Source organism: Oryctolagus cuniculus, chromosome 8, assembly GCF_051225735.1.
Source record: "Oryctolagus cuniculus isolate XC-2025 breed Fujian yellow rabbit chromosome 8, ASM5122573v1, whole genome shotgun sequence".
Taxonomy (NCBI): domain Eukaryota; kingdom Metazoa; phylum Chordata; class Mammalia; order Lagomorpha; family Leporidae; genus Oryctolagus; species Oryctolagus cuniculus.
Window position 1 is genome coordinate 71,103,234 of NC_142874.1, and position 14,354 is coordinate 71,117,587.

Consider the following 14,354-nt stretch of genomic DNA (forward strand, 5'->3'; position numbering starts at 1 on the left):
TTCTGGCTCTGTTGCTTATCCTAATTTTCTGCTAATGTGCACCCTGGAGGCACCAAATGATAATGACTGAAAATGCCATGTATGTGGGACACTGGGATTGAGTTCCTGGCTCCTGGCTCTGGTCTGATCTGGCCCTAGCTGTCGCAGGCATCTGGACAGTGAACCAGCAGATGGGAGCTTTCTACCTGAGTGTCTTTCAAATTTTAAAAACTAATATACATTTTAAACAGTTTTATTTTTATTTACTTGAAAGGTAGAGAGAGGGAGAGGGAGAAAAAAAGGGGGAGAGAGAGAGAAAGAAGGGGCAAGAGACAGAGAGAGAAACAGAGTGAATCTGCTGATTCACTCTCCAAATGCTCACAACAACTGCAACTAGGTCAGGCTGGAGCTAAGACCCTGAACCTCCATTCTAGTCTCCCGTGTAGGCGGCTATGACTCAACTACTTGAGTTGAGTACCTGCTTCTCTCAGGGTACACATCAGCAGGAAGCTGGATCAGAGGCAGAGGCAAGACTAATATGGAATGTGGGCATCCCAAATGGCACCTTAATTCCTGGACCACAATGCCTATAAATGCCTGTGTGTTTATTTTTTAGAAAAGAAGAAGTAGGAGCTGGCACTGTGGCATAGCAGGTAAAGCCGCTGACTACAGTGCAGTTCCTATATGGGTGCTGGTTTAAGTTCTGGCTGCTCCACTTCTAATACAGCTTTCTGCTTTGCGTTGGGAAAGTAGTGGAAGATGGCACAAGTCCTTGAGCCCCTGTACCTGCGCTGGAGACCCAGAGGAAGCTCCTGGTTACTGGCTTCAGATTGGTGTAGCTCCAGCCACTGCGGCTATTTGGGGAGTGAACCAGCAGATGGAAGACCTCTCTCCCTCCCTCCCTCCCTCCCTCCCTCCCTCCCTCTCTCTCTCTCCCTCCGCCTCTCTGTAAATCTACCTTTCAAATAAATAAATAAATATTTAACATTCAAAAAAAGAAAACGAACTCAAGAATGTGCTGAGAATACAACAGTCTGAAAGAGGGAAGGCCTATTGTGAGCAGCCTAGGCCCAGGATGCCCTTCACAGCTTCAGACCAGTGATTCCTGTTTGCTTCAGAGTAAAATGTGTAGGATAGACTGTTTTCCAGGGTGTCTCAGCTGCACTGCAAGTCAGAGTCAAATCTTCTGCCCCAGGTTACTTTCCTAAATCTCAGGTAAATAGCTTGCAATAAACCCTACGCATCTATTGTCCCTGACTTATTATCTGTAATTAATAAATTAACTTCATGTAACTTGTTTGGGAGAGGTTCTGTCTCCCTAACTCAGACAAATTGGTAACCAGTGCACGGAACTTGCTTCACATCCTTCAGTATTCTCTAAACGAAAAACTGATTAGAAAATAATTTAAGCAACAGAAGAAAAAAAAAAACTATTCAAATCAGATGACCCAGTTCTTCATTTGATTTTCTTCTTTCTTACCTTATCTATCCTATCTGGGCGATTAGTAGCTGCCAAAATAGTCACATCCTTCAGTTGTTGAACGCCATCCATTTCTGTTAAGAGCTGAGCCAAAACACGGTCAGCTACGTTCCCAGCACCTGAAGAACTGATTTTTAAAAACACAATTTTAAACATCTGTTTATGTCTATTATATTTAAAAGTCTGCATCCTATTAAAAGAAAAATATCTCTACATCAAGGAATGAAATACATATTTGAGAATTGTGACCACAGTACGGAATGATGGGCAGTTAGGTCAGTACCAGCTGGAATTACAAAGAATCAATGCAGAATTTTACCCTTAACAATATCACATGACAAACCAAGTATATTCAGATCATTTCCTTCCCTCCCTGTTAATGTGCCTAGGAAAGCGGAGGATGTTTCAAGTGCTTGGGCCATTGCACCCTTGTGGGAGACCCAGAAGAAGCTGATGGCCCCTAGCTTCGGATTAGCTCAGCTCCTGTCGTTGCGGCCATTTGGGGAATCAACCAGCAGACAGAAGACTTCTCTACCTGTCTCTCCCTCTCTCTCTAACTCTGCCTCTCAAATGAACAAATAAATATTTAACAAAAAAACACTACTACCAAAAGCAATGAATAGATCTACATTAAAATATTATTGATGTTGTTCACAGAAGTAGAAAAAGAAAAAAGAAAAATTTTAAATTCACAAGGAAGCACCAAAGTCCTCAAACAGCCAAAGCAATCTAGAACAAAAAGAGCCAACTGGAGTGTTCACAATACCAGATTTCAAGATATATTACAGAGCTATTATAATCAAAATGGATGTATTGCCACAAAACCAGACACACAGATCAATGGAACAAAACAGAGATCCCAGAAATTAATTTGAACATCTACAGTCAAATAAACTTTGACTAAGGTCAAACACTGGAGAAAGGACACTCATTTAATAAACAGTGCTGGGAAAAACTACATATCCAAATGTGGAACTCTCAAACTTGACCCCTAATTTTTACCATATACAAAAATCAATTCAAAATCAATTAAAGATATAAATTTAAGACCCAAAATGATAAAAATACTAGAAGATAGAAGACATCAGTATAGGTAAAGACTTTATGGATAGGATCCCAAAAGTACAGGCGACAAATGAGATGGCCTCAAGTTAAGAAGATTCTGTACAGCAAAGGAAATAAATATCGATGAGACAACTGACAGAATGGTAGAAAATGTTTGAAAACTACTCACTTGACAAAGGACTAATATTTGGAGTACATAAAAAAAAAAAAAACAGAAAAACTCAACAAAAACAAAAAACTACTCAATCAATTAAGAAATGAGACAAGAAGAAGCAGGCATTTGGTTTAGTGGTAAAATTCCCACTTGGGATGCCTACAACCCACTTTCAGACTTCCAGGGTTAGAGTTCCAGCTCCACTCCTGATTCTTGCTTCCTGCTACTGTGTACCCTGGAGGAAACAAGTGATGAAATCTTAGATTGACTATGGGGAATCCCAGACTGAGTTCTGGGCTTCAGGCTTTGGCCTGGTCCTTCTCCAGTTGCTGCAGGCATTTGGGGAGTGAAACAGTAGCTGTAAGATCTCTCTGTCACTCTTGCTCGGGCTGACTTGCCCCAAGTGGTAGAGTTGGAAACATACCAGGGGATTCCAATTCAATCCCATCAAGGTGGCATGTGCCAATGCCATCTCACTATTCCAAGTGATCAATTTCAGTTCACAATTGATCATAATGAAAGGACTAAGAGTCAAAGGGAGCACATAAACAAGTCTAGTATCTGCTAACACTAACCGATAGAATAAATAAAGGGGAGAGTGGTCCAACATGGGAAGTGAGATACTCAGCAGACTCATAGAATGGCGGATGTCCTAAATAGCACTCTGGCCTCAGAATCAGCCCTAAAGGCACTCGGATCTGGCTGAAAAGCCCATGAGAGTATTTCAGGCATGGAAAGCCAAGACACTCTGGCAAAAAGATCTCTGTGAGTGAGATCCCAGTGGAAAGAACAGGTCTTCAAAGAGGGAGGTGCCTTTCTCTGAAGGGAGGAGAGAACCTCCACTTTGACTATGACCTTGTCTAAACAAGATAAGAGTTGGAGAACTCAAGGGGCTTCCATAGCCTTGGAAACTCATGACTGGTGCATAGGGAGATTACTGATGCCATAAACAGGAGTGTCAATTTGTAAAGTCAACAACAGGAGTCACTGTGCACTTACTCCTCATGTAGGATCTCTGTCCTTAATGTGCTGTACACTGAGGCTTAATGCTATAACGAGTACTCAAACAGTATATTTCACTTTGTGTTTCTATGGGGGTGCAAACGATTGAAATCTTTACTTAATGTACACTAAACTGATCTTCTGTAAAAAAAAAAAAAAAGAAAAAAAGAAATTATCAATTCCCAACTTGACTCTCACTGGGATTAAACATGACAATAGGTCTGATCTGATTTCATCATCATTTAAAAAAAAATCATCTATTATTTTTCACTTTATGTTTCTGTGTGGGAGCAAACTGTTGAAATCCTTACTTAAGGTATACTAAGCTGATCTTCTGTATATTAAGATAATCGAAAATGAATCTTGATGTGAATGGAAGGGGAGAGGGAGTGGGAAAGGGGAGGGTTGTGGGTGGGAGGGACGGTATGGGGGGGGAAGCCATTGTAACCCATGAGTCGTACTTTGGAAATTTATATTCATTAAATAAAAGATAAAAAAAAAAAAGATCTCTCTGTCACTCTGCTTGTCAAATATGTTTTTAAGATGGCAAAGTATCTGAGTAGATATTTCTCGAAAGAAAAAAATAGAAATGGCCAACAAATACATGAAAAAAAAATCCTCAGTACCACTAACCATCAGGGAAATGCAAATCAGAACAATGAGATATCATCTTACTCCAGTTAGAAAGGCTAGTACCAAAAAGACAAAAATTAATAAATCTTAGTGAAATATGGAGAAAAGAGAACTCTTATACAATGTTGGTAGGGATGCAATACAGCCAGTATGGAAAACAGGAAGCTTCCTCAAAAATCTATCAATAAAAGTGAGGTATCATACAGTAATTCCACTACTAGGTATATATCTAAAATAAATGAAAGCATTCTTGCAAAGAGATACTAGAAATTGATCCATGAGTCCAGCCAGTAGCACAGTGGTTGCTGCTGCTCTACTTCTAGTTAACGTGAGTGAAAAGGACTACAGGTGGACACAGCAGGCACATGTGGCCCAGCCCCCATCTTCTTATAAAGACCAGAGTGGTTAACACAGTATACAGCCTGCAATACCCACCTTGCTGCTGAATGGCAGCCTGTCCCCAGACACACAAACCCAAGCCACTTCTAACTGAAGTTTCCTGCCTGTTAAGTCCAAAGATGTCAATGTTTCCAGACCATTTAGGTTTGGAAATGCTATACTGAAAAGTACCAAACTGATGAGAGAATAGGCAGATGAAAACTGAAGACAATTCTGTTGGGAGGAACCTGAGGAAGAGCCTCACGACCAAGCAAGTGAAATTCTGAGGAAGAGCTAAAGGTGCAAATCAGTTCTCAGAGGCCATCAACAAGCCATAGCACCAGAAGCTGAATAAAACTCAGGGAGAGCAGACCCTACTGGAGAAGTTTCAAGACAACTGTTTGGCAATTCTGGAGAGCAAGGGCCTTAACCCAGGCCTCACAGCAGTACAGTACATGGACTCTATGTTCCTGTTAGAAATTTTGCAAAATAAGCTAAATCTTTTAACAAAACAGCTGAAAAACAGATGGAGAAGTTGCAGGCCTTAGAGGTGAAGCAAAAGATCAAAGAAGAAAGGGCCCAATTCTTGGAACAGCAAACCTCATGTAACAGTCAAGCAAATGCTTTTACAACAGGCCTTAAGGAAATGGAGAAACTACTAGAAATGTAATAAAAGGCCAAGTGGCCAGATGTCTCCCTCTTGGGGATAAACTGTGAGGAAGCCATTTATGATATCTTGGCCATGATCTTCTAGGACTCACCATCGCTAGAATGAAAACATTTTCTGCAGTAGGATTAAGAACAGTTTACACTGGAATGGTGCTTCCTCCTTTAAGCAAGTTTTCTCAACCTTCAGACGACACAGCTGAGCCTCACGTGTAAATAGTGAGGCCTACTTGAGGGGGACATGAAAGCCTAGATGGACCTCCTAGGTAGCAAAGCAGCACAGAAGTTCTTAAAGGTCACGTTCAGATTGGCAGGGAGAAAATCATAACCACAACAGAGTATAGCTACTATGTAGAAGACATTGCTGAACAGTCATGCTGTTGCCTTCTTTTTTTTTTGACAGGCAGAGTGGACAGTGAGAGAGAGAGACAGGGAGAGAAAGGTCTTCCTTTGCCGTTGGTTCACCCTCCAATGGCCGCCGCTGCAGCCGGCGCACCGCGCTGATCCTGGCAGGAGCCAGGAGCCAGGTGCTTTTCCTGGTCTCCCATGGGGTGCAGGGCCCAAGCACCTGGGCCATCCTCCACTGCACTCCCTGGCCATAGCAGAGAGCTGGCCTGGAAGAGGGGCAACCGGGACAGAATCCGGCGCCCCAACCGGGACTAGAACCCGGTGTGCCGGCGCCGCAAGGTGGAGGATTAGCCTATTGAGCCACGGCGCCGGCTCATGCTGTTGCCTTCTAACTTGGAAGAAACACATTCTTTCCCACCAGGATTGGGCTTCTGTACTTCCTTGAAAATTCATAAACTTCAAGACTTTTGGCTTAAAAAGGGTAAAATTATAGATAGTAATAATAACTATCTGAAACAATTTACCTTGGAGCTTTTCATCTAAATGCTAAAAAAGAGACTGTACTCCCCCATGCACTGCAGCATAATACTCACTAGCCAGATATGGAATCATGCAGATAAAGAAAATGTGATAAACACATACAGACACACACACAAATATTTTTAGGTCATAAAAAAGAATGATGTTCTAACATCTGTTGCAAAATGGAAGGAACTGGAGATCATTATGCTACGTGAAATAAGCCAGACACAGAAAGACAAATATTGAATGTTCTACCTCATATGCAGAAGATTAAAAAGAAATAGTCCATACAAACTTGGAATAGTGATTACTAGAGGCTAGGAGGATGGGGGGAGGGAGAATATAAGAAAATTGGATAATGGGTCCCAAAACAGAGTCGGATAAAAGCAACAAGTTATACTGTTCCATGTCACAGTGAAATGACTATAATTCTCAATAGCATACTTATATGCCATATATACAGCTGAAAGAGAAAGCTGGTAGGCTCCAAAGAAAACAAAAAGTGAAGGCTAGTTGTCTAATTTATTTAGCTTACCCTGTGTGTCTGTGTTGACACTGAACTGTATAACATAAAAAATCTAAAACTACTGTATATTAAAAACTTAAAAATAAACACTTATAAGTAAAAAAATTAAAAATAAAGAGTTGATCTAAACTTATATGCTGTCAGATTATAATCAACACTCAGCACGAACCCAACAATAAACAAGCTATTTTAGAAACTGAAATTATTCTGAAAAATGGAGGATAGTTATTTTTGTCAGCTATACCAGACTTATGTAATCTACATGTTCTCTACGTAACTACAGTTTTGCATAAATGCTAAAATTGACAACAAAAGTAATTATTTTTTCAATTTTGCCATGATTTTACAGCAAAAATTGTAACACAGGCAGTACTTGTAATACCTGTACAAGTTTCACTCAAACAGCAATAGAGTAAAAAAGTCATTCTTAAACTCACAGTTCCATTTACATCCTGTCCAAAGTAATTTTGGTGGGGGGATTTTTTTCCCAGTCCTGTTCCTCTACACATTGCTATAAAAACCATAATTCAACAAAATAAATAATAAAGATAAAAAAGATATTTCAGATCAAGCTTATATTCTAACCACAAATTGTCCAAAAATTGAAGCAGAGAAAAGGCTTTTAAACATGAATCACTTTCCTAGTCCCATAGATTTAACAATGAGGAAAAAAAAGTTCCCTAGTATTCTTACTAATTTATTAAACGACAAGGTTTTTAAAGAATCATTTCAGGGCCTGGCACTATGGCATAGCATATTAAGCCACCAGCAGCAGCATGGTCATCCCATAAGGGTGCCGGTTTGAGTCCCGGCTGCTCCACTTCAGATCCAGCTCTCTGCTAATGTGCCTGGGAAAGAATCGGAGGATGGTTCAAATGCTTCAGCTCCTGGCTCCTGTCTGGCCCAGCTCCTGCCATTTTGGCCATTTGGGGAGTGAAACAGCAGATAGAAGATCTCTCTCTCTTCTCTATCTCTACCTCTCTCACTGTAACTCTGACTTTGAAATATTCATTTCAGGATGGGGTGGGTACTTAAGATCCTGTGTCTGACTTTGGGGTGGCTAAGTTCAGTGCCTAGCTGGGCTGCTGACTCTAGCTTCCCTACAAAGCAGACCATGCAATACAGTGCTAAAGACTCAAATAGTTGGGCCCCTGCCACCCACATGAGAGACCCTGATTGAGTTCCTGGCTCCCATCTTCAGTCCCCAACACAGGGCTGTTGTGGGCATTTGGGAAATGCACATATGGATACAAGAGCTTTCTTCTCTCCACTGACTTTTTAAATATATAAATTATTTCATTATAACCTTCAATGATTAGTACTCATTGGGAAGCTTTCTGTGAATTTAGGAAAGAGATTTGACACTGATAAGCTTGGGTTCAAATGCAATCAAAGTTACTCAATCTCTCTTAGTCTCAATTTTTTTTTCCCAAGTCAAAACATGGGAAGGATTACCCCATCTTAGGACAGAGAGACTGAAAGTCTGTATCCGCCCAAAATTCTTATGTTAAAATCAGATCCTCAGTGGCCAGCATTGTGGGATAGCAGATTAAGCTGACACCTGCAGCGCCAGCATCCCTTAAGGGCACTGGTTCAAATCCTGGCTGCTCCATTTCCAATCCAGCTCCCTGCTAATGTACCTGGGAAAGCAGTGCAAGATGGCCCAAGTACTTGTGCCCCTGCACTCACGTGGGAGACCTAGAAGAAGCTCCTGGCTCCTGGCTTTGGGCTGGCCCAGCTCCAGCCATAAGGGCCACCTTTAGAGTGAACCAGCAGATGGAAGATCTCTCTCTGCCTCTGGCTCTCCCCCTCTCTAACTCTGCCTTTCAAGTAAAATAAGTAAATCTTAAAAAAAAAAAAAAAAATCAGGGGCCAACGCTGTGGCTCAGAGGATTAAAGCCCCAAGTATGCAGCGCCAGCATCCCATATGGGCACTGGTTTGAGTCGCAGTTTCTCCTCTTCTGATCCAATGCTCTACTATGGCCTGGGAAAGCAGTAGAAGATGCCCAACTCCTTGGGCCCCTGCATCTGTGTGGGAGACCCAGAAGAATCTCTTGGCTCCAGGCTTCAAATCAGCTCAGCTCTAGCCATTTCGGTCATTTGGGGAGTGAACCAGCAGAATGGAAGGCCTCTCTCTCTGGCTCTACCTCTCTCTGTAACTCTCTTTCAAATAAGTAAAATAAGTCTTAAAAATATTCTGGTCCTCAATGTGATAGAAGGAGGTATTAGGTCATGAGGATGGAGGTCATAATGGGATCACTGCTTTTATAAGAGATGCCCCCAAAGACTTCCCTTGCCTCTTCCATCATGGGAAAACACAGTAAGAAGAGGGCAGTCTATGAACCAGAAAGTATACCTTCAGCAGACAACAAATCTGCCAGCACTCTAATTTTGGATTTCCCAGCTGCTAAAAACTTTAAAAAAATTATTTTGTTTAAAGGTCATCAGACTACAATATTTTTTTTTTTTAAGATTTTATTTGAGAGGTAGAGTTACAGACAGTGAGAGAGAGACAAAGAGAAAGGTCTTCCCCCCGTTGGCTCACTCCCCAAATGGCTACAACGGCAGGAACTGCAACCATCCAAAGCCAGGAGCCAGGCGCCTCCTCCTGGTCTCCCATGTGGGTGCAGGGGCCCAAAGACCTGAGCCATCCTCCACTGCTCTCCCAGGCCAAAGCAGAGAACTGGATTGGAAGTGGAGAAACTGGGACCAGAACAGGCACCCATACGGGATGCCGGTGCTGCAGGCGGATGATTAACCTACTGCGCCATGGCAGCAGCCCCTACAGTATTCTAATATAGCAGCCTGAACAGACTAAGATACTTCCTCAAAATTAAGTTAAATACACAAAGGATCTAGCACACTATTTAGCACAAAGGAAATGTCAATAGAAGTCACAAGCTTTATCGTTACATAATTCTCACCACTGTAATTGCCTTGTTGAAAATGCTGGTAATAAGGGTCAGCATTATGGTGCAGTGGGTTAAGCTATCACCTGCAACACTGGCATCCCATAGGATGCTGTTTCGAGTTCTGGCCATCCCACTTCCTATCCAGCTCCCTGCTAAGTTTTCCTGGGAAGGCAGCAGATGGTCCAAGTCCTTGGGCCCCTGCCACCCATGTGGGGGACCCAGATGGAGTTTTAGGTTTCTAGCTTTGGCCGGGCCCAGGCCTGGCCACTATGGCCATTTCTGTAACTGCTTTCCAAAAAAAAAAAAAAAAAAAATCTTTAAAACAAAACATAAAAAGAAAATACCTGTAATATTTTAATATTATCTTAATAAATTAAACCAATAAAAAAGGTGTCTGAAAAATAAATATTTACTAAAATATGGCATGAGCATGTCTTGCAGATTTTCAGAACCTAGGAATAGCACAGATAAGCAGCTACATCTAGATTAATATTGTCAGTTCCTTACTTGCAGCAATGTAGAAAGCAACAAGCAACCTCACATTTGGTCATAAAAAGCACTAATCTAATACTTAAACAAGAATTGCTACTTTGCAGCCCTTTGTAACTATTTGGCAGTGTTTAATACACTACTAAAAGATATTTTCTTCCCATAAGATCTGTTAGCGAGTGACTTATACCCATGTTAATTAACAGTTCTTCAGGGGAGGTTCTGAGATGTAGAGCAGGGAGGGAGCTTACTGCTCTGGTCTAGGAGAGAATAGCTTAAAAAAAGTGGAGAGAGCGCAGTCTTAGGTAAGAGTTAGGGAGAAAATGCCCAGAGGAAACACTACGCAAATTAGAAGGACACAGTGGACACTCCTGGCTCAGGACTCTAGCAGCTGAGAGCTTCCCCACCAGCGTGGGAGAGGGAGGTGAGACCAGACAGCAGCACCCCAAACCATTGGCAATAAAGCTTCAGGAAGAGCCTAGAGGGCACCTGGCTTGCAGCCCTGTGGGGGACAGTGTACCTAGCAAATGAGAGGAAAAATAAGGAGAGACAGGTTTCTCTCTCCCAGATCACTTTACAACAGTGAGCTGCAACAAGCCAATAGAGTGGGCCTCGTTTTGGACATAGGTTAACAGCTGTGCCAGCTTGTGTCCACCCAGCAATCAGCTGGTGGGCAGAACTAACAGGAGGCCGAGTGCTTCTGACTGTGGGAGTCTTGTGTGCCAGAACTTTAAAAAAGCAAAAACAAAAAACCAAACTGAGGCTGTGTGGGAGGACTTACAATGTGTCTGGGACTTTGGGCAGGCACTGTGGGAGACTCCACATGCCCAGGGCTTCCTGGTTACCTGGTAAGGGACACTGTTGGGGAATTTGAGCTTACACTGAAGACTGCACAGATCCTTTGTGTGGTCCTTGGGACATGGCGGACTAATATTACACCCACTGGGGCTAGCGCTCAGGCACTGGTCTCCTTTGAGGAGAGGAGCTTAGCTGAGAATAAATCTCTCCCTTCTGATGATTAAAAAAAAAAAGATATACTGTAACAAACCTGGGTGTGTCACCTTAAGCATGCCCTCCACCCAGGAGAACTGAACAGAGTGAAGAGGCAACCAATAGAACAGGAGAAATTATTTTCAAACTATGCAACTGATAAAGGATTAATAACCAGAATCTACAAAGAGATCAAGAAACTCCACAACAACAAAACAACCCACTTAAGAGATGGGCAAAGCACTTAAATAGACATTTTTCAAAAGAGGAAATCCAAATGGTCAACAGACAATGAAAAAATGTTCAGGATAACTAATCCTCAGAGAAATGCAAATCAAAACCACAATGAGGTTTTACCTCACCCCACTTAGAATGGGTTTCATGAAGAAATCAACAAATAACAAATGCTGGCCAGGATGTGGGGAAAAAGGTACCCTAATCTCACTGTTCGTGGGAATGTAAACTTGCAATGCCACTATAGAAGACAGTATGGAGACACCTCAGAAGTCTGAATATACACCACCATATGAGGGAATTTACCCAAGGGAAATGAAATCAGTAACAAGAAGAGCTATCTGCACCCCCATGTTTATTGCAGCTCAATTCAGAATAGCTAAGACATGGAACCAACCTAAAAGCCTGTCAACCTAAGACTGGATAAAGAAATTATGGGATATGTACACTATGGAATAATACACATTAATTTAAAAAAATGAAATCCCGTCATTTGCAACAAAATGGATGAGTCTGGAAGACATCATACTTAGTGAAATAAGCCAATCTGAAAGGGACAAAAACCATACGTTCTCCCTGATCTGTGAGAATGGAGAGAGCACCTAAAGTGAAATCTGGGAAGGGATGATTTGAGCGGCACTTGTCTTGACTATCAAGGAATATTTTTTTTAGTGTTTATTAGTTTTTTCTCTTCATACTATTTTTTGAACTCTTAACAGAGTTATTCATATGTGAATAGTCAGTTGAGGAGGGCTGGGGCTGTGGCTTAGTGGGTAAAGCCGCCACCTGCAGTGCTGGTTTGAGTCCCAGCTGCTCCACGTCTGATCCAGCTCTCTGCTATGGCCTGGGAAAGTAGTAGAAGGCCCACCCTGCAGCCAGGTGAGAGACCCGGAAGAAGCTCCTGGATCCTGGCATCAGATCGCCGCAGCTCCGGCCGTTGCAGCCAACTGGGGAGTGAACCAGTGGTTGGAAGACCTCTCTCTGTCTCTGCTTCTCCTTCTCTCTCTGTGTAACTCTTTCAAATAAATAAAAGAGATCTTTTAAAAAAAAATTCAATTGAGGATGGATCTCAGTAAGAAATAAGAGTTAGAATAAGAGAGAAAGGAGGAAGTTTGTAACTGTAAAGCTGTATAGTTCTGCATACATTCCTAGGAAATAACTTCAAAGGGTACAGTTTAAAAAACTTGTCATGGGGCTCCAAATCTCAATGAGCTGGGTGATCAAAATGTCATCTTAAGTGATCATATTAAGTGTGAAAGTTTACATATAGATAGGATTAAGTGATAAAATGACCATACAAATAGGATCAAGAGTCGGGTTATTGGCCGGCGCCGCGGCTCACTAGGCTAATCCTCCGCCTAGCGGCGCCGGCACACCGGGTTCTAGTCCCGGTCGGGGCGCCGGATTCTGTCCCGGTTGCCCCTCTTCCAGGCCAGCCCTCTGCTGTGGCCAGGGAGTGCAGTGGAGGATGGCCCAGGTGCTTGGGCCCTGCACCCCATGGGAGACCAGGAAAAGCACCTGGCTCCTGGCTCCTGCCATCGGATCAGCGCGGTGCGCCGGCCGCAGCGCGCCGGCCGCGGCGGCCATTGTAGGGTGAACCAACGGCAAAGGAAGACCTTTCTCTCTGTCTCTCTCTCTCACTGTCCACTCTGCCTGTCAAAAATAAAAAAAAAAAAAGAGTCGGGTTATTATAGTAGATAGAATTAAAAAAGAGAGAGTGTTCCAACATGGGAAGCAGTCCACACAGCAGACTCATAGAATGACAATCACTTTAAGTAAAATTCTGACCTCAGAATCAGCCCTTAAGGCTTTGTGGTCTGGCTGAATGGTCCATAATAGCATTTCTTTTTTTAAAAAAACTTTTATTTAATGAATATAAATTTCCAAAGTACAGCTTATGGATTACAATGGCTCCCCCCCCCCGCCATAACTTCCCTCCCACCTGCAACCATCCCCTCTCCAACTCCCTGTCCCCTTCCATTTACATCAAGATTCATTTTCAATTATCTTTATATACAGAAGATCAATTTAGCATATATTAAGTAAACAGTGAATGGTCCGTAATAGCATTTCAGGCATGGAAAGCCAACACACTGCGACAAAGAAAAATTCTACATGAAGGATCTCTCTGAGATCCCAACAGAAAGAAGTGGCCATCAAATAAGGATGTTCTTTTTTCTAAAGGGAGGAGAGAACTTGCACTTTGCTAAAGGCCTTGTCTAAATACTGACAGTTTGTGGATTCAAGCGGCTTCCACAGCCTAGGAAGCTCATGTCACGAGCCTCTGGTACGCAACAGCACTGTGGCGTAGCAGGTAAAGCCACTGCCTGCAGTGCCGGCATCCGATATGGGCATTGGTTTGTGTTCCAGCTGCTCCACTTCCGATCCAGCTCTCTGCTATGGCCTGGGAAAGCAGTAGAATACGGCCCAAGCCCTTGGGTCCCTGCACCCATGTTGGAAACCCAGAAGAAGCTCCTGGCTTCCAATCGACACAGCTCCAGCTGTTGTGGCCAATTGGGGAATGACCCGGCGGATGGAAGACCTCTCTGTCTCTTTCTGTCTCTCCTTCTCTCTGTGTGTAACTCTGAATTTCAAATAAATAAATAAATCTTAAAAAAAGAGCCTCTGGTGCATACCAAGAGTGTTAATTATTAAATTAACAACAGGAGTCACTGTGCACTAACTCCCCATGCAGGACCTCCGTCCTCAATGAGTTGTATTATGAGAGTTAAATGTGATACTTGTTCCCAGCTTGTGTGTGTGTGTGCGAGCGTAAGTGTGTGCAAATTGTTGAAATCTTTACTTAGTATAGAGTTGCTCTTCTGTGTACAAACTTAATTGAAAATGAATCTTAATGGAGAATGGGACTGGGAAGGGGAGAAGGAGGAGAAGGAGGGGTGGAAGTGTGGGTGGAAGGGCGGGTATGGGAAGAATAACTATGTTCCTAAAGTGGTACATATGAAATTTGTATTCCTT

The 14,354-nt window shown here is 42.6% G+C and overlaps 1 protein-coding gene across 14 annotated transcripts in view; it reads right to left on the reverse strand.

Moving 5' to 3' along the window:
* AFG2A (AAA ATPase AFG2A) overlaps positions 1–14,354 on the reverse strand; it is a 307,467-nt gene that overhangs the window by 186,656 nt on the left and 106,457 nt on the right. For all 14 annotated transcript variants that reach the window (XM_051819827.3, XM_002717260.6, XM_070047622.2 and 11 more), the window contains one exon: positions 1,460–1,586. In XM_051819827.3, the coding sequence (XP_051675787.3) occupies positions 1,460–1,586 (127 nt within the window). The remainder of the gene's footprint in view (positions 1–1,459; positions 1,587–14,354) is intronic.